This window comes from Chamaea fasciata, unplaced genomic scaffold (genome assembly GCF_029207755.1).
Source record: "Chamaea fasciata isolate MVZ Bird 193981 ecotype frontalis unplaced genomic scaffold, bChaFas1.0.hap1 SCAF_7, whole genome shotgun sequence".
Lineage (NCBI taxonomy): Eukaryota > Metazoa > Chordata > Aves > Passeriformes > Sylviidae > Chamaea > Chamaea fasciata.
The window spans coordinates 46,483,672-46,510,426 of record NW_027094092.1 but is presented as its reverse complement, the minus strand read 5'-3'; the positions used below and the strand labels follow the sequence as shown (position 1 = coordinate 46,510,426).

The window sequence follows — 26,755 nt, the reverse complement described above, 5'->3', positions numbered from 1 at the left end:
GATTGACATAAGACTTTATTTCATTGATCTTTGATGTAACCTAATTAGACTTTGTGTAAAGACTGCTCCTGAAACATAGGATTGTGAATTAGCAGCTTGTGTGTAAGGATAGAAGCAGTGGCATTCAAGAGTAACAAGTCAAAAATTACTGTAAAATTACTGAGAAAAGTCATTTGCGTTATCTGTCTCAGGGAAATGCGAACAGCTTTAGAAATACCAGATTGCCTCCAAAATGTAACAAACTGAGAGGCTTAACTGAGCTGAACAGATCCGATGCGGTTTGAACCGTATCTCCCTCAACAACGCAATCAAAGCCCTCTGTGAGGACAGTGTCTCCCTCGCAGCTAAAGGGCCCAGATGAACGCGCCCCAGGCAGGTAAGGTGAACCGGGCACATGGATGTACCTACCCAGCAACTTCGCTCACTCCCACCTTACGACAAGAAGCGCTTGCCAGGCACCTCCTGAGCTGCCATAACCCTCCAGGCCGTGCACCTTTCCAGCAATCACCAAGGCTGGGTGAACTTCAGTACATGCGGCCTCTTCGACCTCCCAAGAGGCGGCACCGCTTACTGCCCCCTCCACGGCCCCGGCGAGGGCGGCATGAGGGGCGGCCCGGGACCCCTGCGCCTGCCGGGCCCCGCCGCCCGCGCCGCCGCCTTCTGGGGCCCCAGAGCCCGGTGACCCGAGTGCGTGGCTCACGGCTGCGGGCTGCAGGCGGACATACCGATGTGCCGCAGCTCTCCAGCCCGGCCGCGCCGCCGCTGCGAGTCCGCACGCACCGCCCGCGCCTCCCGTGCGGGGAGGCGGGAGCTCAGCGAGCAGGCGGCCGTGGCCCTGCGGGAATCCCCCCGTTCCCGGCTGTGCCTCGCTGCTCCCTGCCCCGCCGCATCCCCTCGCCGGGACACCCCGCTTCCCGCCCCGCTGCTGCATCCCCCACGCCAGGCTGGAGCCCAGCTTCCCCCCGGCCGCCACTGCGAGTGGGTCAGCCCACGGCTGCTCCCCCCTTCGAGTGCGGTGGAACCAGCCCGTAACGGGAGGAAGGGCGCCATGGCCGCTCCCTCAGGTGATTGCCAGCTCCGATGGTCAATCAGCGCCTTCCCTCCCCTCTCGGCAGCCCAGCACCCGCCCTCCCGCGGGGGTCGAGGGGCAGCGGGAGAGGCGGGCGGGAATGTTTACAAACAAGATCGCGGAGTAGAGGGGCCGGGGGGAAGACGGGGGGCGGAGCCGGCGGTTGGCGCAGCCGCCGAGCCAATGGCGGCGCGCGGCGCTCGGCGGAAGGGCGGGGGCGGCGCGCGGGGAGCGTTCTCTGCCCGGCGGCCGCCGGGGCTCGCGGGCGCGCGCGGCCAATGAGCGCCCGGCCCGGGGAGGGAGGGGGCGCGAGCGCCTGAGTAGGAGCCGCTCCCCGCGGCGCTGCCGCCTCCTCCCCCCGTGTCGTTCAGCCTATCCCGGCCGCGCTCGGCGCCGCTCGCCTCGGCTGGGCTCGGCTGCGCTCCCCGCTGTCGGGCGGGGAGGGCGGCCGGAGCCCGGGGGAGGGGAGGCGCAAGGACATGGGCTGGTTCTGAGCGCCGGGGGAGGGAAGGCGTCGTGCGTGTACCTCCCTAGATTTTAATAACTGTTTGTTGTTGGGTGGTGTAGGTTTGGGTTTTTCTCCCCCCTACCCCCCCTTTTCCAAGAAGGCGGAGGGGAGAGCGGCAGCCCCCAGCGCGCCTGCATGGCTCCTCTGCCCCGGAGCGCCCCTGGAAAATAGAACCCGTCTGGGGCCAGGTGACATCCCCCCGCCGCCGCGCTCACGCTCGCGGGAGCGGCAGGGGCGGGGAAGCCGCCCGTGAGGACATGGAGGGACCCTCGGGGGAAGCGGAGCTGCCGCTCCTCACGGTGAAGCACGAGCTGAGGAACGGTGAGCGGGCGGGCCCGGGGGTCGCGCGGGGGCGGAGGGGCCCGGGCGGCCCGGGCTGGGGAAAACACTGCTGAGCAGGGAGCTCCGAGAGAGTTGGCTGGGACCAGCAGGGAATCTCAGTGGCGGGGGGTAAAGGGGATGAGGTGGAAGATAAGGGCAGGAGCGTGTACGATGGGGGCGGGGAGGGGGCCTTCTGTTATTTCTGAAAAAAGTAGTTCACTTCGACTTCTGCTCCATGCCTGGCTCCCCTGTCCCACTTCCCGGTGGTATTTGACGCTGTTGAAGGAGATAGAGAGTAGTCAAGCTCTCTTGTAAACCTTTTATTTAATTTATTATTATTTTTTTTTCTAAATTGTGCGTTTGACCGGCTTCTATGGCTTCGTGGGGGGGGAAGCGGGGGGAACGACGGGGGACGGGGACGGTTTGTTCCAGTCCTAAATGAAGTCGTTTTATGATAGCTTTTCTCTGACCTCGGTGAAATGCCGGAATTGTAGGGAGGGGAATGCGCGTACACGTAACCGCAGAGTTATCTGGCTTTTCAGTCTATGAATCTTCTTGAAGCTCGGTAGTTACTTGACGACCCTCTGGAGTAGTAGTTCAACATGTGAAGTACGTATGACCTTTAAAGATACAGGAATGCTCCGTTGTAGGTTGTTGTGTTGGGGAAGAGCTTTATTTCTTTTTAGTAGGGATTCTCTGCTTCTCAGAAGTTTCCAGGCAACTTGAACACTGCAGTAAATCTAAATTTTAATGTTAATTTAGAAGTGCGTGGAAAACATAATCAGAATGTTTATTCTCTGTACTGATAATAATGAAGGTGCTGTTAACCCACTGTCCTTCATGACTTTCTGTCATCATCTTTTTCTCCATGATGAGGTGAGAGTAAGCATACGATGCCGTTTACTGCAAAAGTTTGAGAGAGCTGCTCGCCGGGTTAATGTAGTTGACATTGTCGAATGGACCGATGTGAAAGGCAGGTGATGGCGCTGGGTCTCCTCGGTCACCTTCTGCCCCGCTGTCCCTCGGTCCTGGGGTCGGGGCAACTGCCCCAGAGGAACAGGGCTATCACCGCTGCTTGGCGGGGGAGGAGGAGGAGGGAAGAAAAAAAAGGCGGTCTCTTGACAGCTACAGAAACTGAAGGGACTATAGTTTCCTTCTTTCAAGACGAAGCAGAAGAGCTGCTGGAGCACATAGTTGTCTCGATAAGTGTTGCTACATTTATGTGTGGAAGAGGAAAAGGTAAGGGGAAAGGAAGTGGGACACATTTATTCAGTATATTTACATAGCTATATCTAGATTTCTTTTATAAAGATTGAGAACATGTATCCCTGAGGGATTCTTATTTAAAAATAGTTTGAGGAGTAAACAGATTTGTATAAACTAGACAAAGTATTATGTAGCATAATAAGCAACTTTGATTTTAATCCTGATCATATAGCCGTACGAAGTACCAATTCTCACTTCAATTTTAAAAATTCTCAACCTTGTTTGTCTTTTTGAGCTTCTGTAATTCAGTTTAGTAGGAATAAGTTGCTTATCCCCTCCTTGTTCTCTTCTCTATATTCAGTGTTTAGAAACCTCTGCTTTCTGAAAAATGCTTTCTAGCAATGACTTGTCTATTTCTGGAGCACCAGGGTGGAGGAGGGAGCTGCTCTGTCGTGTACTCCTGGGAGACTCCTACTCCTGAAGGTGTCAATAGTGTCATTGCTATGCAAGACGTATGGAGATACTGTTTCAGAACTTGTCTATACAATGCACAGAGATACAATAATTTGAGGAGAAAAGTTGCAGTCAGCTTCTGTTGATACAGAAATATATAAAGCTATAAGATACTTTGGATGTTCAAAGGTGTTTTTTTGTACTGGGTCTGGTTGTGTGGATACTTAGCTTCTGGCTAGGGTCAACCCACCATATCTTTAAAGCATGCAGCATGATTATTTAATTTTGCTTCATTTTGGGAAAGAGTGTGAGAGGACAGGTGAGAACTAGAATTTGGAGTCAGTGGTCTTTGTCATTCTTAAATATGATCTATATTGTGAATATCCTTTATTGTGCAATTTGTTTAGATTCCAGTGTTCCCCTCATCTCTGTGTTCTTTGATGGTGCTAGCTCTGCAACTAGTTGAATCATTTAGAATTACATATCAAAAGTAGCTTTCAGTTGGCAGATGAAAAAGAGGTCAGTCTTCAGAGCGCTTTGAAGGAATTTACTATTGTTGTAGAAATAGGGGTTTCTTTGAGAGGGGAGTATCTTATTTTCATATTGTGGAAGCTGTTACTTGAACCCCATGGTTACAAGCTCTCTAATTCAAATCTATCAGGTAAACCCACAGTTACACTTTGCATTTGCAATTGCTTGGTCTTGGGATTGCTCTAAAAGTATTAAATGAGTTAGGGACAGGAGTTTATTATAGTCAAGTGAGTAAGCAAACATACTTTAGTATTTGAATTTAAAATGAAATGAGGATCTTAAAGAATGAAACAAGTGATTGTTGTTAGCTCCAAGCAAGTATGGAGGCATATGAAAATGCTTTAAGTTAGAGCATATGCAGTGCTGTTGCTTCATAGACCAGCTGATTGTTAACTCTATCATACCATGGCTTGACTTCTTTTAAACTTTGACTTTGAAATTACAATGCTGGCTTTGATATGTAGGGTCAGGTTTAATTTTAGCTTTATATCTCATAGTCTTTGAGCCATGAAATTCCTCTGTTGTATGACCAAAAAGTAATTGCTGGAAAAACATCACTTGATAGGCATGTAGATTGGGTCAGCGATAGGGAAGGAACACTGGAGTGCCTCTGTGTGATACCATGTGATGTGCTCTGTTACAAATACTGGGCACAGCTCTGTGTGTATATGTATGATGTTCTGCAGATAAGACAAAACAGTGACTTTTAGAACACATGTCATTTAATAATGATATTCTCCTAATATATTTATCAAGCTTTTTTCTTTTCTTAACCAAACCATTTTTGTTCTGGATCAAAGGCTCACAATTTAGCCACTTCAGAATAGTCACTGTCTTTCTTGTCTCACTTTGGAAGGAAAATGAGTTTTTGGGGAAAGTGGAATCTGTTTTCAGGAAGTAGAAGCAAAAATATGCCAAAGTTGAAATAGTAGGAAGTGGTGACTCTCTCTGATTCGCACTGAAGCTCTGCGGTGAAAATAATAAGAAAATGGCATTTTCTTTAGCATTTATTTCTGGAATCTTGTCAAGGGGAAGGTTTTATTCTTTGAAGGCTAACTTTCAGAGTTAATGCAACTTTTAATCTTCTTGCAGACCTTAGAAAATACTTATTATTTACACGGAAAAAAGATCACTGTTACATCTTAACATTTCTGTTGCTTGGTAATGCTTCGGAGCTGAACAATGGCAAACAAAATCCATCAGAGGAAACATTTTACAAGGTGGAGAAGGATATGGAAAGAGAAGAAAAGGCTTGTGATGTCAGAAGATAAGAAGGAAACAGAACAGTTAAGAGTGAAATTTCCTTCCCACCTCCTCTTGTTTCTGGGAAAAAGGATCAAAAGATCCTATACCTTAAGTGTGTGTGACTGGCCAGGAGGCTGCCCATCTTGTGGCATCCATGTTAACTCCCTGCTTTGCCCAGGTAGAGGCAGAGATTACCAAAACTGGGATCTTGAAGGGAACTTGAGGCATTCCGTGAATGTATGGGCTGGCAATGGGCTCTATATATGTTGTTCGTTTTGCTCTGCAGTATTGTTGTTTTCCTTTTAGCAAGTTTGTTTTGAAGAGGATACTGGATTTGTTTTAATGTTATCACAGTCTTTGAGCCAAGGAACTTGCTTTAGTCTGCAATTTGCCAGACTTGCATGAGAAAAAGCATGTATAGCCCAGAAGTTAATGTGGCAATGGCCTGCAGAGCTCCAAAGGCAGAAGAATTTGGAACTTCCCCTTGACTCAAATTTATAATTCAGTATGAAACTATGAAAGGCTTCAGAAAATCCACCTGGATTATCTAAAGGGTTTAATAATGCAAATTCTTAGGTATACCTTCTTGAATGTGAACTTAAATTAGAATGGATTTATTTGTAAACTGGAAGGTTCATGTTATATTCTAGTGAATTGTGAAAATTCCTATGACTAAAAAACATGATGAAAATATTACACTGTATAGTGAATTCAGCCTTCACTGTGGAGGTACATCTGGCATCTGTATTTTATTTTTCCTATTTTTAAAAGGAAACTTTATGAGACTTAAAAGATACTTTTAAAATAAAATTTTCTGTAGGACAGATTTTTGCTTTTATTTATTTGCAATATACAGATATAATATGTTATAACATTGCATACTGAACAATATATATGATATGATAAAATATATGTTAATATTATTAATAATAATTTTCGATATTATTTAGGGATCAAGAGGTACTAATAGTTGACTATTTCAAAGCTTGGATTGTTTTTGCTTCTACTTTTCTCTTTTGAGCACTAAAAGATATGTTTTCTTGGATTGTCGGAACCACAAAGAGTATTTTAAGTTTACTAATCATGTTTAATACCACTTAAATCTCTGCATTTTACTCTTTATGCTATCAGTATTTTCTAAAACTTTGTAAATTGTAGGAATTTATTGTTATTTATATGCTGATAGTGGGTTGTGTTTGTGGCTTTTTGTTTGTTTTTGTTGGGTGGAATTTTTTGTTTGTTTGTTTTCTTCCCTCCAGGCTTTGGAGTCTAGCAAACCTGGCTAAAATGATCTGTGCAAGAGTCTGGTACAACTGATCATTTTGCTGTCATTGTTTGAGTGATGTTCTATAAAATGTCTAATATAAATGAGGACTAATAGTTGCAGTCTTCATTGTCAGCCTGTTTATTAGCTCTCATCCAATGTATTCTAAATATGATGGTTTAAAAGCTCAATTCCACAAAAGAATTAGTAGTCTTACATGCCGTGTTAATACATCTTAGGATTTTATTCAGAAGGCAGTTCAAAGAACACTTGCTGGAATTCCTTAACAGTATGACAAGGCCTGGGTATCTGAGGATGTCTTCCCAATATGTTTTTAATGTAAATATTTCTGTTGTATTCCCATCATTACATAGTTTGATATCTTATGGTAAACATGCTCTCTGTCTCCTCCCCCTCGCCAGAATCCCAACAGTGAGGTGCAAGTTCTACTGAGATTTCTTTGCTTCTGGCTCAGTCTGTAGATAGGGAGATGTCCTGGTTTGTGAAAGACTCACGTTCCATGCAGTCAGTTTATTTGGGTTTGTGTTTTGTTTTGGGATCTATTATGACTGTTTCCTCTTCTCATTTTTCTTGGCATCTGTAAATATTTTATCCTGGCTTGGACAGATGGTTATAAAAGCTTTACCTGGGAGAGGATAATTCTTAAGTTTCCTGGTTAATGTCTGCCTAAACAAATATGTTAATACCTTCCATCAACATGTAAGTTATCAGTTGCTTTTTTTTGTTGATAAATTGGTTTGTACTCTGCTACTTTTGATGCTGTGTCCAAGGTGCCTATGACTGAATTTTTATAAATGTTTTCATTCTTTACTTATGATAGAGAAAACTGAAGTTGATTCATGTCTTGTAATTACATACAATTTTTTGTTTGAGAAGATCTGCGCAATCTTTGTATATCTGTTTGTTTCAACTCTGTTCAGCATTAGGTTATCTATAGCGATTTTATTAATTAATGTCTTGTCCAATTACTTTTTTTTTTTTTTTTTTTGCAATTATGTGTCATTTAGTGTTGCTACACATTAAGTTTCTAGCTGACCATGGAGGTGCCTCTGGGTTCAGTCTTGGTGACCTCATGGTGATTCAGCTCACAGTAATGATAAACCTCATAGCAAAGTCACCTCTGTAAGAGAGAAAGGGCTGCTGCTGAATGCAGACGGAGAATTTTCCAGTTCAGACTACTGTGAGTTTGCATTGTTAATCTCAGATATCTGGACTTTTATATTTATTTCAGCTTCCCATATGCAAGTAATATCTTTGGTGGGGTGTTCTTCTATCTTGTGTTTTCATGATGGCAGTGACAGTTTCTTACTGTGTTTTCCAGAGCATTTTATGCTTCTGAATTTCCACATATTCTAGTCCATGCAGTATACATGCATGTTGTTATACATACATGTATACACACTATATTAGCTAGTACTTCAGAGGTCTTTGTCATCTTTGGCTGTGTAAAGTTTCGCTTCCAAGCCTTCTAGAATGGGATCAGCAGCTTTGTGAGAGCTTGAATTTTTTCCATTTTTTTTTTTTTCCAAGTTTTTAAATTTTTTTTTTCTCAGCTCAGGTGGTCTTTACTCTTAAGCATCTAATATTGTGGAGAATCAGCCGTTACCAGCCTAGTTCCCTTAACTGATACCCTGGAGTTCAGAGCAACGTGAATTGTGTTTTCTTTTATTTCACGTGAGTTCAGAACTCTGTGTGTGTTTTATTTTTGCTCTACATTCTTTCTTTTGCCTATGAAAAATATTCTTAAGATGTTATGGTTTTGAAATTCCATATTAAGCATATAAGGCAGTACCTTGAGCTGATTAAATGGTGCTCTTGTTCAATGATCTGAGACTTAGTAGGTGGCGATGGTCTCTCAGATTTCAAGGTCTTTAGGATACTTTTACTTCTTTCAGAAATAGTTCTAAAGTGCTGTAGCCAGTAACAAAGTAACTCTATGTAGCAGATAAACAGTATAACAGAATGTATTTTCTTCCGTGTCTAACAAATAGTAGTTGCATAGTTTCTATTGCGTAGTGTTGGGTTTTTTTCCCCCTAAAGGAGTGTTCACCCCCTCTCCTCTCTGAGTATGGCATAAACTTGTAAGTTTTAAAACAACATCTGTTCTTTGATGCTGTGACTTAAGTAGATCTGTTAGGTGAGTGGGGATGGTCCATGGTTATGGTTAAGATCGAGTTGATACCGATACTAGATGTTGTAACTTAATATTTGGAATTTTGCAAAATGTCTTCTGTTTCATTTTCCTTCTTGTTTTCTCTGTTCTTAAAATTGCCTGAGATTCATTGTTCTGCTCAATAAAAGTGAAGAATTGGTCTTGTGTTGCAGAGATAAGTTTCAACTTTCAGGCAGAGCTTGATCTAGTTCAGTAGAGGAAGTTCTAGCTTTGTTTGTCTACTTCAAGAGCTCTATGCAGTAGAACCCAGAAACAGAGGACAGTACACATTTTAACTTGAAAACAAGCACTGTTGAAATATTATTTCTCAAGATCGTAGAAGTAAAAGCATATAGAATCATTGCACAGTTCTTAGTTCAGTCTTGGCCATCTCAGAGTTCAGGTGTAGTGGAGTTGTCTCTTACATCATCTGGAGATCTTCCACCAAGGAGAAATGTTATTCTGGATAAAGAGGCTGCCATGTTTCCAGAGGACTGAGAGTGGCAGCACTTGTCTCTGTGCACTGGTGTCCCTGCATGTAGAGGGAGGCTTGTCTCTGCACTGATAGTACTTCTGGATATTTCCTTTCTTTCTACCTTCAGAGGTGATGATTGTGACTAATGTCTCTGTTTCCTCTTTGCTTTTATGGATACCATGATGTCCTGGCCTTTCCATTCACTATTTGTTTCTGAGTTGATGTGTAATCTCTTGCTGTTGCCCTCAGCTGCATACTCTTTAACCATGGGGGTGCAGTGTGATTGGTGTGGACTACAGCAGAACATGAGTAAATGCAGGATTCTTCTAATTGTGCCCCAATGCAGTGAGCTAATCTCCAAGGGGATTTGTTAGCTTTTTTTTTTTCCATTACGTACAACCATCCCTTTTAGTGTCATGTGTAGCTTCATATTATTTATGGAGAGACTCTCATCTTGTTGGCTTGGGCAGTGCTTCTCTTCCTATCCAAACTTTGTTCCATTCCTTGGTGCACTTCTTCAGCTGATGTGTCCAGACACTTGAAGAAAAAAGTTCATGGAGAAGTAAATTTTCTGTTTTTGAAACTGCTTTCTGTGCACCAATGTACATCCCATTACAGTCTTCACAGATAGGCTGTGCAGTTTGTACAGGCAGTTGTTGGATTGGGTTCTGATACCATTTCCACCACAGTGGTGTCTGTGAGGTGTGAGAAGCCTTTCACTTGCTGTCAGTCATTGTAGTAGTAGTGGTCTTATTGCAATCTTTTAAAACGTTTCAGTCTTGAAACAGTTTCATAACTGCAGAGAGCATCCCTGGTGAAAAGTCCTCCAAAAATGGTCATTCAGGTTCCTGGGAGTGAGTGGTAGGTAGAATAATTAGTCTTTTGAGATTTATGCTTCCGAAAGCAAGTTGAAAGAGATGTTGGAATAACAACTTTCATCCTGGGGAAACTGTTCTTCATCTCTGCTAGAGTGTCAGACTGCTGCACCTGCTCTAGGGGTGTCATTAGAAAATGGCAGAAACAGGCTCTTCAGCTTGCTTTTCTTGCAGGATGACTTCAGAGATGGACTGAGCCCTGTAACTGAGGCTCTTGGAGCAAAACCATTGCCATGTGGCAACATTGGGAGGAGCACTTTCTGGGAATTGTTCATCTTTTCTTATAGCTTTGAAGATTTGTTATTCTTATTTTTTAATTAAGGATAATTTTACTTCTTGCTTTATAGGGAGTAATTGTGAGAGTGTTTGTCTCGAGTGTCCTATCTTACTTATATGTGTTATGCAGCATCCTTTAGCTGTCTTGTGGGATGGCTTTTTTCCTCAGTATAATGTAAAAAAGAATGAGGTGGGTCTTATTTTGCAGTTATCATGTGCTTATTTGTGGAGTCATTTTCTCCTTTTGTTATGAAAATAATATTATGGTAACCTTCAAGACATTTTTTTTTTTCTTTCTTACTATAAGGCCATTAAGCATCCTGGGTGGAAATAAATTAGAATTAAGTGGAGAGTGCAAAATTACAGCTCACATGGAAACAAGTACACAATAATTCAAACTAGATAGCACTCAGCTTTTTATTGTGAAATTTTATTCCTCATGAAAGTGGAAAAGGTCTCACTAATGTTATTGAATGTGAGTTTATGGTACAGTTTAGATTAATGGATTGAGTTTTAAGACTTGATGTCTTTTTAGGATCACAGCCAGCACTGCAAATCTTCAGCATGTTACTGGAGATGCAGTATTTCTGAGTTCCACTCTTCCTATTCAGTTCCAAGAATATGGCAGGATTAAGTGGTTGTTTTACTTTGTAGAAGGGTGTTTAATTGAAAAGCCTTCTGCTGACACTCTTAAAGGATGTGAGATAGTAAAACCTTTCTGGAGTAGTCCATCGTGGAAGATCCAAGTTAGTGGATCTTGAAGTGAAAATGTTCCCACCCCAAGTTCAGCACTTACTTAGCTGCTGTCAGTCCAGAGAATTTATGTGTCCTGAATCTCTTCAGTGATGTTCACTCCTTCATTAAAAAATGGATACTCTAGCCCTGGTCTCTTTAAAATAGTCTGTGACTTCTACTGTCCCTGGTAGGAAAGACAGTGTTTTGAAACTGTGTATGTTGAGTACTATTTTCAGTACTTGTTAAGAAGAGTAATATGTAATATTAAATTGCTTGAAGACAGTTTACTTTCTGTGACACAACATACCCTAATTGTATAGACACTAACTCAGACTAGGTTTGTCTTACCTGCTATAACTCCTTTATTGTCATGTGAGTGTGACTTCCTTACTGCTGTCTTAAGCAGTGACTCTGATGCAACTCTAGCAGGAGTATTTGCTCTGTTTGCAATCAGAAGTAGTACAGCAAGCTTCAGTTCAGCTGCTGTGGTGCATATTGACTCACTTGCTACTTGATGCTGCTTCCTTACTTGTGCTTATGAAGCTGCTCAGTAAAGTGGATCAGGGAACTGAACTTGGATGTGAATTATCAAACTTAGTTACTTTTTTGTCTTGCTGCTTTTTAGCCTGGATCGTTTTAGTGGGGGCTTTTGCTGAATGGTCTGCAGTCATGTTGATGCAAATGGATGCATAATACTATGATAGGAATGAAAGGGGAAAATTTGCAGCTGCTTAAGGCTTTCTTATAGGAGCTTAGGAAAGGAAAAAAAAAGGTAACAAACAGTAAACCAACCCTGCACAACACCTTTTTTTTTTTTTTAAACAGAGGTCTTTATATTCCTGCTTAGAAAAAGGTATGTTAGACAAAATAAGTACTTGAAGTGGTATAGATTTGTATAAACATAGAACCTTCTGCTTCTAGACTGTGCAACAAATGACACAACTTTGTAGCAGCTTAGATTTTTCCATACTTGTGAGTTATGAAGACTTAAGGTCATTTCTACTTGATACTAATGGAGAAGAATCTTTAACAATTCTGTGTTACATGCACGAACAGTTGGAGCTTTGTCATTCTGAACACCATATAATAAAAAAAAGGGAGTATTTGGGGTGCTAGAGCTAAGGGATGGCCTTTTTGCTGTCTGTAACTATGTGATTGGAGATTAGAGATGAGGTGGAACTGGACTCTTTTCAGAGGTGCCCAGTGATACACTGCAAGATGGTCTATACAGACTAGAAGGGCTTCAGTTACTACTCTGTGATTTTACACCTTCAGGTACACTGATGGCAGCAAGAAAATTGCTTTCCCTTGCTTTTCAAGTTGAATACAGCATGAAATTGGGATGTCGTCTTAGAGCTACTTATTTAATTCTTCTGCTAACTTGGTTTTACTGAGGCTGTAGTAAAGATGTCAGTGATGTTTTGGTGTACTTCATATCTGATGTGATATTTTTTTTTCCCTTCAGCAAATTTGACAGGCCATGCAGAGAAAGTTGGCATTGAAAACTTTGAGCTCCTGAAGGTTCTTGGAACAGGGGGTAAGATGCACTATTTTTAAGTTAAATGTTGGAAGCATTACCCTTATGTATGATTTTGTTTTCTAGCTGAGCTTTTGGTTAATTGGAACATTCTTTAGGAAGATAGCACTTTTGTATTGCATAGCATATTTTTTTCACAGATATCATGCAAAATTGGAATTTGCATGTTCTAGCACAGCACTTTTGAAGATGCACTTTTTTGAAAAAAGAAAACATATGGTTGAAAATTTGTGGCAATTTAATATAGTTTGTGAAAAACCAGAGTTAAGATGTGATCTTGATAATTATGTTAAGTTTTCAGAGTGTTTTTGGGAAAAAACCAGCGATTTTAATAAATTATTAAATAAGATGCTCCATTTTTTAACTAATCTGTTTAGGGTTGCTGTTGGCTTCCTAACTTTCTGTCCTAGTCAGATCCTAGTATTTTTTAAGATGGATAATGTTTATTGTTATGTTGTGGATTTCAGCACAATGTTGAAGATTTTTAGGGTGTTGTAGGATTACTGATGGTAATGAATAAAAAAACTTTGTTTCCTCTTTGCTAAAGGGACACACAGCCCCATATACAGACCAAAAGTAATGGCTTTTATTCTGTCTAGGGTGTTTACGCTTTATCTTTTTTGGTCAGTAACAAGTCAGATGCATTGTTGAGTAGATTGGGATAATCATGGACGTGGACTATCATCAAGGTCTGCAGGAGTGTTTTGCTAGTTAAACGATATTAAATTTTTGGGTGTTATCAACCATTAATGGCTGGCAGCAAGGCTGTAATTCCCTAAGATATCACTGAAAAGAGCAAAGGATTTTGATTTTCACTTTTAGCTGTCATATAGATTCTTTTAGAAATTAATTAAGCTGTTAAATCATCTGAGAGGATATTTTTCTGTTTCTGAAGTAAGTTTTTTGAAGTTTAAATTTAACATGCAAAAAAATTGAAACCTTGCTGTTAAATTTCAATAGTTAGAGGTAGATACAAGGAATCTTTAATGTTCATAGGTAAATGTTGCATATTCCTGGGTAGAAGTCTTGTCTTTAGGCAGTACCTCTGAAATAGCCCATCTTGCTGTTAAACTGTTGTCAGTCATTCATTGCTACCTCCCATGCCTTCCTTTCTTCATAAACAGATTGGCCAAATTTTTCCTGGAATACTCTTAACCATAGCAGGTAATTGTTAGGCTTGCAGTGCAAAGCTCAGGTTAACAGGATAATTTTTGGGGGATCCCTTTCAGAAAAGGCTACTTCAGTGGGTTGACAGTGGGATTGACTGTGTGTGTATGTAAAGTAAGAAAAGAAGTCAGGTAAGCATAACTGTCTGACTTCATTTTGTTCTAGCAGTCTTGCTGCTCCAGAAATGTCTTTTGTCTAAGCAGATCTCAAATTATTTCAAAAACTGATGAAAAGATTCCTGCAAGTTCTAGGAATCCAAGGACTCCTTGGGTATCTTGGAATGGTATTTGTAGGAAGAGCAGTTGGCATTTGTTGTGGTATTTGCTTTTTTGGTTTTTTTTCCCACTTTTTTGATATGCAGTTTTGATCATAGCCAGAGGTTTTTGCTTCAGACATCTAGACTGTCAAGGCAGTCAAGAAGCTTTGTTCAGTCTCAGGCCCATGATAACTAAGACTCATGCACTAGATGTGTCAGAGGTCGCTGCTTACTAATTACTGGATGGTATTAAATGCCAATGACCTTAGGAGAATGGAGCTAGTTCTCTTTGCTTTTGGGTAAGTGACCATCTGTCAGTTGGCAATGTTTGCTGTCACATGGAATTGCTGAAAACAGGATTCCAAAAAGGTTGGATTTCCAAGAGGTCCCTTAATTGCTTGGCCCAAGGCACAGTCAGTTATACATGCATCACCCCTGGTGGTGGTACATTGTTAAAAGCCTCCAATAGCAGAAATTCTGCAACCTTCCTAAGATATTCTTGCTGATGAAGTTTAATTTCCTAACTTGAGAAACTTTCTAGTCATTGCTATAAGAAAATAGACAAAAGCCATCTTTACTCTGGCAGTGGAAGCTTTATCCTGGTGTGAGCTTTTAGGTAGTATTGCTAATACTGTAATATAACTAGTGCTAAATAAATCTATGATTCTGTTTTAAAATGCTTCACTGTGGAGTTATGCAGCATGCAGTGTTTTCAAACTAATACTTAATTGATCTACAGTAGTGCAAGGGAGAATGTACTGAAACCTCACAGTTACATTAAGTGATGACTGTAGATGCTGTTTAAAGTAATTACAATATTTTAAGTGTTTTCTGCCATGAAGCAACTGGAATAATCATAGAAGATACTTAAAACATGTTAAATTAAATGATACCTTGCTTAAGGATATGTAATTGTGATAGTTTTTTACAGACTCAGTGGTGATTCTTTTCAGGTAACAGCAGTGAGGGTTTATTTAAATCTTCATTTTTAAGCTTTATGTTTTAGGAATATAAACATTTAAGATTATTAGAAATAGTATTTATGTGTGCTGATGTTTCTTCTGTGGAAGCCATTTTTTGTCATAACTTTTTTCATGCCATGGCTTAGTATAATTTCATACTTAGTATTTTCTTTAATTTGAATTGCTTTCTTACATTCTTTGTCTGTTTTCTTTTAAGATATGCACTCAATTGGAAGTATGCTTGTTATATTTTGCTTTTTGATATTAAAATCCTATCATACTATATGCTTTCTTCTTTTGACCTGAGTCTCAGTGGAAAGACAAGGAAGCAGATGAGTTGGATCCTTTTATGTTGCATTAAGGGGGTAGCAATAAATAAACTTATCCATTGAAGAAATTAGTAACAGTTTACATCAGTAGAATGAAATACATGACAGTGTACCACTGTTAATGAAGCTGTTAATAGTGTATTTTTTGCTTTGGGGCCAAACTATTACTGGCTTGACTTCTGGCTGGCCCGTGTTCTGCTCAGTATACACTTTTTGAAATTGCATAAGTCCTTTTCTTTTTCTCTTACTGTATAGCCTTGCTAATACAGAATTTTCAGATTCCTTGTCCATGTTCATGTTTTCATCTTGTCCCTCCTAGCTAGTTAAACCTTTGCTCCCTGTGACAAAGAAAACTAGAGTCTATTCTATAGAAGAAGGTTACTTTTCAACAAAGTAATCTAATTGCTTCCCAAAGCCAGGAAAGGAACAACAGGAGAAGGTGGCTGTGTTGATTTATGCACGCCCACTTGGCTTATTTGCTTCATTCTTTGAAAATGTGTTTTTAAAATAACAAAACACTGTAGAGTGCATTCTGGTTCATGCATTTTTCTACCAATGGATTATTCCTTTTTTTCTACTGAACTTCAATAAGTGCCACTTTCGTTCACTCTTTCAATTGTGGTTAAAAAGAGATAATACAATTGGTTCTTGAGCATATACACTTGTAATCCATTCAACCTTTTGAACTACAGTCCACTAATGAAGACAAACAATAATAAGAAACAAGGCTTTAACTACCATATATGAGGGAATGTTTTATATGTGCTCTTTTGGATTTAAGTGCTTATGTGGGAAGGACATTCACCTTATATGTGGAAGATCCTTAGAATGTGAAGGATTTATTCATATGAAGGGTACAAAATTAGTGGGATGAATGTCAGATTTAAATAACCGTCTCAAAAATCTTGTTATACAAGAGCATATAATATGTTTCATCGCAGAGGTCAGAAAGTACTCTGATAAAGTTAAGACTGTGAAAGGAAGTTAGCTCTTTCAAAGCATATTGAAGAAAATATAAAATATTCTCTCATAAAGGGAGGAAGAAGAAAGAAATGGAGATACTGTGCTCAGGAGAGTGAGACGAAATTAGCGAGTGCCTAAAAATAATTCCAAACTCCAATTAAATATTTTACTTCATTTTCTGTTGAGGACAGCTAGAATGTATACTGAATGGTAGGTGGGATGGCTAATTGGAGTCAGGGCTTGGGAATGGAAAATTAGTTTTCTGCATGAAGAACAGACTGAGAAGAGGGGGCTGTGTTCAGTCTAAGAACCTGGACAAATTTGTCCTTTTCATGCACCAGAGAATTCTGAAAAAATCTGTACATTAAATTGGAGATCAATAGCAAAGATTCTTTTGTAACTGTCAGGGAGAATAGCAAAAACAGTCTTACATTTAAGAAGGACAGGAGAAAATAAGATGATAATCCCAGGCAACTGTTGGTTAGTTGTTCTGACTTCATCAAACTTCAGTGGTGTGCAGTACCTTTTAAACAATTTTTGAAGAAAATTATTTACCTTAATTTTTTTAATAATTAAAAATTAATGGCATTGATATCCAGTGGTAGATTGTCTTTCATTTGAGAGCTGCCTTCTAAAAACTGACATGCTTTAAAAATGAAAAAAAAGATAGGCATGTATTGTCTACCATAACTATTTACTGTAATAACATTTACTTTTTTTTTAAAAAAAGGTAAAAGAACAAAAAAGAAACAAAAGCAAGATACTGATATAAAGTACATTTTAAGATGCAACTTACCCTCTCCTGTCACTTTTTCCCTTTCATATTAATCATCACTCACTTCTTTAATGGGAGAGGGAATTTATTCTTGGAGTAAGTGATAACGTTGAAAAAATTCCATTAATGGTTCTTGCCTATATGAAATCTAAGGCAAGATGACAGAGAATGTCTTGTTTTTGACAGTTTAGTCATAGACAATAAATTGGAAAAAATTTAGAATGCTATATTTGAGGTTTGTTAAGGTTTCTGTTTGACTTTTTCACCCCATTTTTAGTTGCTAGAGCTATATGCTTTTCTAACTTTGCCACATCCCAATTTTTAATTCATACGGACTGATACTAGTACAGTGAGAGTTCTGCCTCCAAATTCCTTAGGCAGATTAAATCTAAATCCAAATTGCAGAGCAAAGGTGTCATTAGGCATATATCATGCAAAAATACAATGAATTTTATTCAAATCCTTAAATATTTTGTACCTCTGAGCCTTTTCCTTTGGAATCTCTTGATTATTCTTACACTGAGAGTAAAAAAAAGTGCTCTAAGAAAGTGGTGTAGCTTATATTAGCACTTGAAAAGATTAATTAAAAAAAAAAACCTGTCTGGATGCAAGTGTAAAGTTTTGATCAATTTAGGAGTCCACAGAAACTATCCAGTGTGCTGTAAACAGTAAGAATTGTGCTCTTTTTTTTCTCTGTAAGAACCAGCTGGTGCAGTGCAATGCCTTAATGTGCTTGCATTTGTACAGAAAGAAGCAAAGAATACTTCATGTTTTTAACTCATTGTCTTTCAGCAAGCGTGTATTTTAGAATGCTCCAATGACCTTCTGAATTGTTACTTAGAAGGATGACGTGTATTACTATGAATATGAATATTTACATATAATTATGTCTAAGTATATGCATGGTTATATATACTTATGATATATTACTATGAATTTGTATTAATGGAAAGGGCAGTAGTAAAAGGGAAGTTTTAGCACCCAATTATATTTCTCACAAATGGAGTGCAAATTTGGTATAAATTACTGGTGTGAAATCTCTTAGTCATCATAAAGGCTGATAACAATTCTTTAAATTTTTATTTTATTTCTCTTAAGCTGTGAGGCCAGTCTAGCAAAGTTCATGTCTGCGTATGTATTATATAGTCTTTTAGTTTTTCTATCATTTAATGTATTTTCAATGAATTTGGGGGGTGGATATTTGGTGATTGTGTGAGTTTCATTATGGGGCATATATTGCTGGCTGAATATTTCTGCCTTGGCAGTAGATGAGATTTGCATGAGATTTTATGAGAATAAACATTAAAATGTTACTCTTTGAGAAATTAAAAAAGCTTTACTGAAGTACAGTTGTCAGGTAAGAGTATTGCAATTAGCTTATGTGCTCTCTCCTTGCTGCCACTCAAATAAATTGCTTTTGCGATGTTGTCTTCTAAGTAGATTTCTTGTGGTGATATCAGAGATTCTGGTGTTGAATATATTATGAGTCATTTGATTAAAATAGTGCTACTTAAGATTTTATTCTCATAAAAAATGCTGAGAATCGTCATCATTCTGTCAGTCCTTTTCAGATTCCTGAAGAAACAATTTGTACCATGGCAAATCTCTATGTTGCAAAGTCTTTTATGGTAACAAGAGTGTAGTTTCTAGAGATTCTTGCAGCTATTACACTAACCAGATAATTTTCTCTGATACTACATGTAAAGGTGTAGTGGGTACTGCATTTTCTTACTTAAGATGCATTGTTATATGTTCCTGTAAAATGTAAAAGTAACAGGTAGCCAAGTGTTACAGTCATGAGGTTTTTGTTCATTTTAAGTTAGCTTAATGTTCTCCAACATTTCTGATAAAATTACTGTTCACTGGTTTTGAGTAGCTGGTGACCATTCAGTCTGGCTTATGTATGCTCGAGTTCTCATGACTATGAAGATGGAGAATGCAACACAAAATGCAAAATCTTGAAAGAGACTGTCCTGCATATCTCAGAATAGAAAGATGTCACCTATTCTGACTCTGTTTGCCATTCTTGAGAGATATGTTATGAAAACTTATTTTATGAAAGCTTTTCTTGTAGAAAATGAGTTCTGTAGAGAAGGGAAGCAGTATTCCTTAGGGTGCAATAAGTCAGGTAAAAAGCTTCTTAAAAAGAATTGTTCAGTATATGAGCAGTATCAGTTTTGTATACTCACTGAAGTAGAACTTGGATATAGGGAAAAAGCTCACGTGTCATATGGTAGTTAAAAACTCTCCATTACCCATCTGGAAAAAATCCAGAAAGAAATCTGGAGTTGCACATGGTGCTTGTTGGGAGCTCTGTATGCTATAACATTTTTAAAGGCCAACTAAATTTTAACATCTCACATCAGGACAGTATACACTTGTATTTCAGGTTTGAGGTATTTGAGCATTCTCTTTGAGAAAGTAGTGTGAAGGTAATTACAAGGGTTGGGCGCAACAATGAGCTGGTTACTTTTTCTGTTTCGTGATGGCTTAAGGAGATGCTTACAATGATGGTTTCCTTAGTGAGCTTGTAGCAGCCTACAGTTTGAGGTCTGCCTGAACCAGAGATTCTCTTCAGAGTTTTGCAACATGTGCTGTGCTTTCCTCTCCCTCAAAGATTTATGTAATCTTTTTAAATTCATCTACATTTTTGACAGCTGCAGTATCGTGTAACAGTAGTTCCACTGCTTAACTGCATATTTGTTTGTGTGCTTTGCATAGTTTTTAATGCTGAGACGTAATGATTTAATTTGCCTTAGTCATTTTGTTTCTAAAAATAATGAAAATTTTGTTCTTTACCATCCTTCTTATAATTTTTGATATTTTTTCTTCTTTAACTCTCTCTAATCTTCTGAAGTACTCTACTTGTTCAGGCTAAATAAAACATGGAAGTATGTTTAGTTCCTTTCACATTTAGAGGAGTGCTTTTATCCTTTCCTAATGTTTTATACTTATTTTCTGATGGGAGCAGGGTAACTGGGGACAGAAGACAGAAGGTACCAAAATACTGTGCTTCATTCATGACAGGAGCACACCAAGATTTCTACCACAGCATAAGTGATTTCTAGGTTTATGTTGAAGGTGTGGGTACATTTGTGTAATTTCTTCACTTCAGTACTTCTTTGAAGTTTCTAACGTTCTGTTTGGGGTTGTCTGTGGTAACTTCAGGTATTTTCCTCTCCTCAGTTCTAACACTATGTTATTATATGCTATTATGATACATCATGTGGATTACATGTTTACTATTTGAAATTTTCTCTGCCATTGTATTTTTTCAGCTACTTAGTATTTTGATACTGTGGTAGAGTTCAGCTTCAATTTCTGTTGCATTGGATAATTTACTGAACCAAGCAAATTTTTTTCCTCACTGTTCATATATGACTCAGTCAGGCAGGATGAATTCTTGTGGTGACTTCTTTTCTCTGAAAAAGCTGAAAAATTTTTTTTAACCTTTTAATTTTTTGTCTTCAATAGCTCTTGAATTTTTACAGGATTCCCCCCTTTGCACCCATAACTTTTTAGTATTTTAAAGGCTGTTTTTGTAAGAGAATAAGTACCTTGATCTAAATAAGTCAACCATTTCATAGTTCCTTTCTCTTGATTCTTTGAGCAGTAACTGTTGCCATCTACAAAAGTAACTCTCATTCTTTCACATCATGTCCTGTTGTGTCTGGTACAGAATCACATCATGGTTGGGAGTTGGAAGGGACCACTGGAGGCCACCTAGTCCAGCCCATCTGCTAAAGCAGGTTAACCCAGAACATGGAATTGTGTGCAAGTGGATTTTGAATAGCTCCAGAGCTGGAGACTCCACAGCCTATTTCAATGTTCCATCACCCTCAAAGAAGTTTGTCCTCATATTCTTATGGAACTTCATGTTTTTCAGTTTGTGTGGGTTGCCTCTTACCCTGTTGCTGAGCACTGTTGAAAGGAGTGTGGCCCCATCCTCTTGACACCTGTCCATAAGATATTTGTATACATTGATGAGTTCCCCTCTCAGTCTTCTTCAGGCTAAAGAGGAGAAGAAATGGGCTTCTTATTTCATGTAAGAAATGCTCCCATTCTCTAATCATCTTTGTATCTCATTCTTCATACAAGGATGCCAGATTGTTCAAGCATGATTTCCCCTTGATGAATCCATGTTTGCTGATAACCTTCTTTTCCTCCACATGCAAATATAAGAAATCCAGGATGAGTTGTTTCATCACTTTTCCAGGGGTGAAGGTGAGGCTGCTTGCCCTGTGGTTTCCTGGATCTTCTTTCTTGCCATTTTTGAAGACTGGCATGGTATTGCTTTTCCTCAGTCTTCAGGAACCTTTCCTGTTCTCCATGACCTTTCAAAGATGATGGAGAGTGGTCTAGCAGTAGTAACTGCTAAATCCTTCAGCACTCATGGGTGAATCCCTCCAGGGCTTATGAATTTGTGTGTCAGGTTGGCCTAGCCCTGTCTTCAACCAAGAGAAACCCTCAGGGCCTGGAATTCCTGAGGGCCAGGCTTAGCAGTGAGTAAGAAGCAAAGGTGTTCAGTAACTGTGCTTTCTCTATACCTTTTGTCACCAGAGCACCAACTTCATTGGACTATGGGCCCACATTTTCCTAAGTCTTCCTTTTCCTACTGATACCCTTGAAGAAGCCCCTTGATATCCCTTGCCAGATTTAATTCCAAGTAAACCTTTGCTTTCCTTGACACATACCTACCATACTCTGACAATATTCCTATATTCTTCCCAGGTGGCCTGACCCTTTTCCCATATTCTGTAAATGTCCTTTTTCTTTCTGAGTTCTGCCAGAAGTGCCTTGCTCATCCATTCAGTTTTCCAGCCCCTCTTTGCTTAATGTCATTCACAGGATTGTCCTGATCTTAAGCATAGAGGAAGTACTAGTTGAATATTAACCATCTCTTTTGGACCTGCCCTTCCTTCTAGAGACCTTACCTATGAGATTGCTCCAAGCAGGCCCTTGAAGATGCCAGAGTTTTTTTTTTCCTGAAGTCCAGGGCTATAATCCTACTGATTGCCATCCTTCTTCCATGCAAAATCCTCAACTCCACTATCTCATAAACACAGTAGTCAAGGCTCCTCCAGCCATCACATCTCCAAGCCGTCCTTTTTTGTTTCTTAATACAAGGTCCAGAAACACATCTCTCCTTGTGGGCTTCCCCACGACCTGTATCAAAGTTAGCAGTGCTCTTCAGGAACCTCCTGGGCTCCTATGTGCCAAGCTGTGATGTCTTTCCCGCAGCTCTCGGGGTGGTTATGAGAATTGTGGGCCTGTGATGGTGACAACTACTTCCTGCTGTCTGTGGAAGGCCTCATCTACTTCCTTTTGCTAATCAGGTGGCCAGTTGTAAATACCCGTAACAGTAACACCCATTTTAGCCTATCCCTTAATTCTTACCCATAAGCTCTTGGCTCCTTCTTCATCTACCCCTAGGCAAAGCTTGATACGTTTTGGTTGCTGTCTTACATGAAGAGAACTCCACCACCTTGCCTTTCTGGCCTCTTTCCTAAAAAGTATGCAACCATCCATGACAGTATTCCAGTTATGCAAGCTATCCCACTGTACCTCGGTAATTGCAGTGAGATCATGTCCCAGCAACTGCATACTAATTCTACAGGTTTGCCTGGTAAAGATATCAAATTTATTTGTGTAGAATTCCCAGGAGTCCATTTATGTCCAGTATGAGAGCCTTAGAAAGCTCCTGTGTATGAAATACCGATGGGAAGAATTCATTAGCTTTTCTATGGGTTTTTGTAACTTCAGTGCTATAAAACCAGTAATGAAAGTGTATGAGTTGTGCAAATATGAGCAGACTATTTTGAGAACAAAAAATAGCATCTCTTACTCATAACTCTTGCTTAATTCTAGGTATGGATGTTTTAGACTATTACAAAGGACGAAATCATCAGCTTTTAGAATTGTTTTTAAATACTGAAGCGATTCAATTGCTTTTCCCACTCTTACAGTGTTCAGTTTTGAAGCTCATTTGTTTGAAATATTGCTCAGAAAAGGTCAGTCTGAAAGAGGAAAAGTGGTTTAGTAGATTTTTAGCCTGAGTGATTACTGTCTACCGTAACAATGAGTAATTGAAAGTAATAATGGCGTTAGCCAGATCTGTAGTACAAGTAGGTAACTTGTGGGTTTTGTCTCTTTTTTTCTTTCCTTTTTTGTTTTTGTTTGGTTTTTTTTTTCTCCCCAATTTTTAAGCCTACGGAAAAGTATTCCTAGTGCGGAAAGTAAGCGGCCACGATGCTGGAAAACTGTATGCCATGAAAGTACTGAAGAAAGCAACAATAGTTCAAAAAGCCAAAACAACTGAGCACACCAGGACAGAACGACAAGTTTTGGAGCACATTAGGCAATCACCATTTTTGGTCACATTACATTATGCCTTCCAGACAGATACAAAGCTTCATCTCATTTTAGGTGAGTACTCTTCAGGATTCAAGTTCTAATTTGAAGAAGAAAAAAGATTCCTTTTATCTCAATGTTTTGTAAGGGTTTTTAATGTGGTCTAAAGTACTGTGTGTTTGGAGATTGCGTGAGAAAGCATAGGAAGTGAAATACTGTTCATCTTCAACAGTGTCTGTGTTTGTGGTTTTCCTGTTTGAGCTTTAGTATGCTACTCTGACTTGGAGGGGGTAGTAGTTATCTGTGACTTATATGCAGCAAAAAATGTGTATGAATATTCATCAATGACCTGAAGAATTTGCTTTGTTAAACATTTTGTTATGAGATAATTTGATCATTGAGTATTGAGATACTTGCATGTTTCAATTTTTGGGTGTTAAGAGACAATCCAAAATCACACCTTTCTGTGCTGAAAGTAGAGCTTGATCATAAGGTTTGATACTACTTCAATTTTAGAAATATTTCTACCTTTCACATTAGCAGCAAATTTTGTGTTTGGTGTATGAGGTGTATTTGTAAGAAAATTTCCAGCAATTTTTAAAACCTTCTTACTTAGAGTATTTTAAAAGAATTGTAAAACGAATGATTAATTTAAAGCTTGATTTCATAATATGGTTCTCTAGTGAAATGTTTGAGGAAGTAAATTGTCCTTCAATTGAAGTGCAAGTTTTGCATTCCTTTTTATCCATAACTTCATTCTTTTAATATTTGTTAACAGTCTGATTTACATCAAATTAGCAATATTTTATTAATATTGAATGAATCTACACCTCTAGCTGTCAATTCTTAGAGAGATGTTCTATGCACGTCCCTTAGTTTCATGTACTACAGTGAAATAATAAATGTGTAGAACTGTGATGGAGTATTCACTGCACTCCTTTTGAAAATGAGAGTTGAAAATTGTAATAGTTTCTTGCAAATTCCTCTGACTAGGACATTAAAGAAATAAATTAATGATTGTCACAAAAAATAGTTAGAAATATATTGATAGCTTTGTGATTCCTTGATAATAACTGCTAATAATTAAGGTTTTGAAATTTATATTAGTTCTAAAGTTATTGACTAATGATTTGGAAAACATTGAAATACTAAAGCAGATAAAATGTCAACATTATAGAACCATTCTTTAAGTCCAGGTATTTTTTGCTAAAATGCACCTTAGATCCCATTAGAAATGTTAAAGAAAAAAAAAAAGAGGGGAAACCCAAACAAAAAAAAATCCCCTCAAACCTGAGATAGATGTAGTTGCCTAAAAAGAAATACATATTGAGAGGGAAGTTTAGGTGATAAGCATAATTTAGAAGGCCATAAAAGCCTCTTGTGTGAAAGAAAATTAAAAGCTTGATGTTACATTCTCATAAGAGTCAAAAAGGAGCAAGCCCAGTAGTCCTGAAGAATGCTGTGTGGCAGATAGTGTAGATGAGGCATGTGTCCATCATAACACCATATTGAGATGATGTTTGAAGCAAGAAGTTCATACTGAAGATATAATTACAGCCTTTTGTTTTGCTTTTTTCTTTTTTGTAAGTTCTACGTTCATTCTCAGCATATCAGTTGGGGCCTGAAAGGTCCTTTTCCCCTTCATTTTCAGCAGAAAATAAGAATAATTAGTTTAAAAATGCCTTTTAATGGCTTTCTGTAACAGTGAAAATTTCTCTTCCTTAACATGATGTAAAGCTACTTTATAAATCAACTGGGCATCACACCCTCCCTATGGGGGAAAAAACCCAAATTGTTTGTTACAAGTTTTTCATGTATTTTCAGGGTTTTTTTTATTATGGAAGTCTGTGTAAATCACTTCAATTTAGTTTTGGAATTTAAGTGTTTCAGAGGCTTCTGGATGTTGGGGTAAACCAGTATCTGTCTTGTTTTGTTGGCTGAATTTGGTGTGTGAGCTACCTGCCATTTTAGTTTTCAGAGGTTTTAGAATAGGAGCCTCAGTGCAATATTTAGTATAGTTTTTCATGCTGTCAGATTACAAAGCTGTATGAATTTAGACTGAATCAAGTACAGACATGCAGCTGCATTTCTGCCAGATTTCCAGAAAACAAAGTTGGGAGTTGATTCCAGTGTTTATGTTGGCTTTAAAGTACATGGAACAAACAAAGTGCTGTATCCACGTGAGTACCGTCAATTCTATACAGAACTTGTCATGCAAGGTTAACTGTCTAATAATTTTAAAAATAGCTAAGTAATCTGAAATGTCAGATGGAGTTAGTACTGATGTAACCAGGGTCTTTTTTCCTTTGTGTCAGTGATGTGTTTGATCTCACACCAAAAATTTGAAGGCCAATTTCATTGGGTTGTGGTTATTGTTACAACCTGGATAGAATTAGGCATGTTTTGCCACTCCTGTGGCAGCTTTGGTTTGGATCTGTCACAGTCCTTAGAACAATTCAATGGCAATTCAATGCTTAGCTTGTACTAAGTTAGTAGTTCTGGCTAGAAATATTTTAAAAACTTGTTTCTGTTACCTCTTTTTACGTGCTGAATTTTTTTTAGAAGAAGGAAGTAATTGTAAAATGTGGGTTATTTATGCTTCATTCAGTCTTTTTCATTTACTTACTGGTCTAGATAAATAATCTTCATGTTATTTGATTCTACTAATATTCCTTTTCAAAGAGGGAACTGGAGAACTGAAATATGGAGAGATCAGAATGTGTGTAATTTGTATATATGCTTACTCCTTCAAACTCTTAGCTTAAAATAGGATCAGAGCCCTTTCATGGATTTGTATTTTATACCAACAAATCCATAGAAACAATATTAAAGAAAATACTGAGTAAGATTTTATGGGGCATGTTCCCTGCTCTGTGTATGTGGACCTCAGATATAATAATGGGGGCTGTGAGGTTGCAAATCAATGACTGTAATGTACACTTGCTATCATAAACAGCTCTACATCTAAAATGTTTGTGTTACAGTGCAGCTCTGTTGTAATATTTTTTTTTTCCCTCACCCTTACTGTGGGAAAATCCTTGTGTCATAGCCTGCAAAGAATGAAATTGTGGTTTCCATGAGGGAGTGTATGTGGGAATAATCTCCTGCAGTATGTTCTGCCGTTAAGGTTTCCCTTGTGAAGGGAAATTTTGTACTTTTCCATAGTCGATTATTTCCCCTAATACCTGTAAACTGAATTGCTGTTCTTTGTGTCAGTCTGTCTTGTGTTGCTCCTCAGAGTATTTCATAAGCGTCTACAAGGGTCATGTTTGTAGATATAATTT

The 26,755-nt window shown here is 38.9% G+C and overlaps 2 protein-coding genes across 4 annotated transcripts in view; one reads left to right on the top strand and one right to left on the bottom strand.

Annotated features, from left to right (window-relative positions):
- DGLUCY (D-glutamate cyclase) overlaps positions 1 to 842 on the bottom strand; it is a 47,381-nt gene extending 46,539 nt beyond the window's left edge. The window contains exon 1 of one of the 3 annotated variants that reach the window (XM_066188661.1): positions 726 to 842. The gene's annotated coding sequence lies outside the window, so the exon portion shown is untranslated. Of the gene's footprint in view, positions 1 to 408; positions 683 to 725 lie in introns of those variants that run through there. The other 2 variants (XM_066188659.1, XM_066188660.1) reach the window with 2 other exon arrangements.
- Positions 843 to 1,517: 675 nt separating this feature from the next.
- RPS6KA5 (ribosomal protein S6 kinase A5) overlaps positions 1,518 to 26,755 on the top strand; it is a 72,420-nt gene continuing 47,182 nt past the window's right edge. The window contains exons 1-3 of the mRNA XM_066188655.1: positions 1,518 to 1,898; positions 12,597 to 12,668; positions 23,328 to 23,546. Of these exons, the coding sequence (XP_066044752.1) occupies positions 1,835 to 1,898; positions 12,597 to 12,668; positions 23,328 to 23,546 (355 nt within the window). The 5' untranslated portion in view covers positions 1,518 to 1,834. The remainder of the gene's footprint in view (positions 1,899 to 12,596; positions 12,669 to 23,327; positions 23,547 to 26,755) is intronic.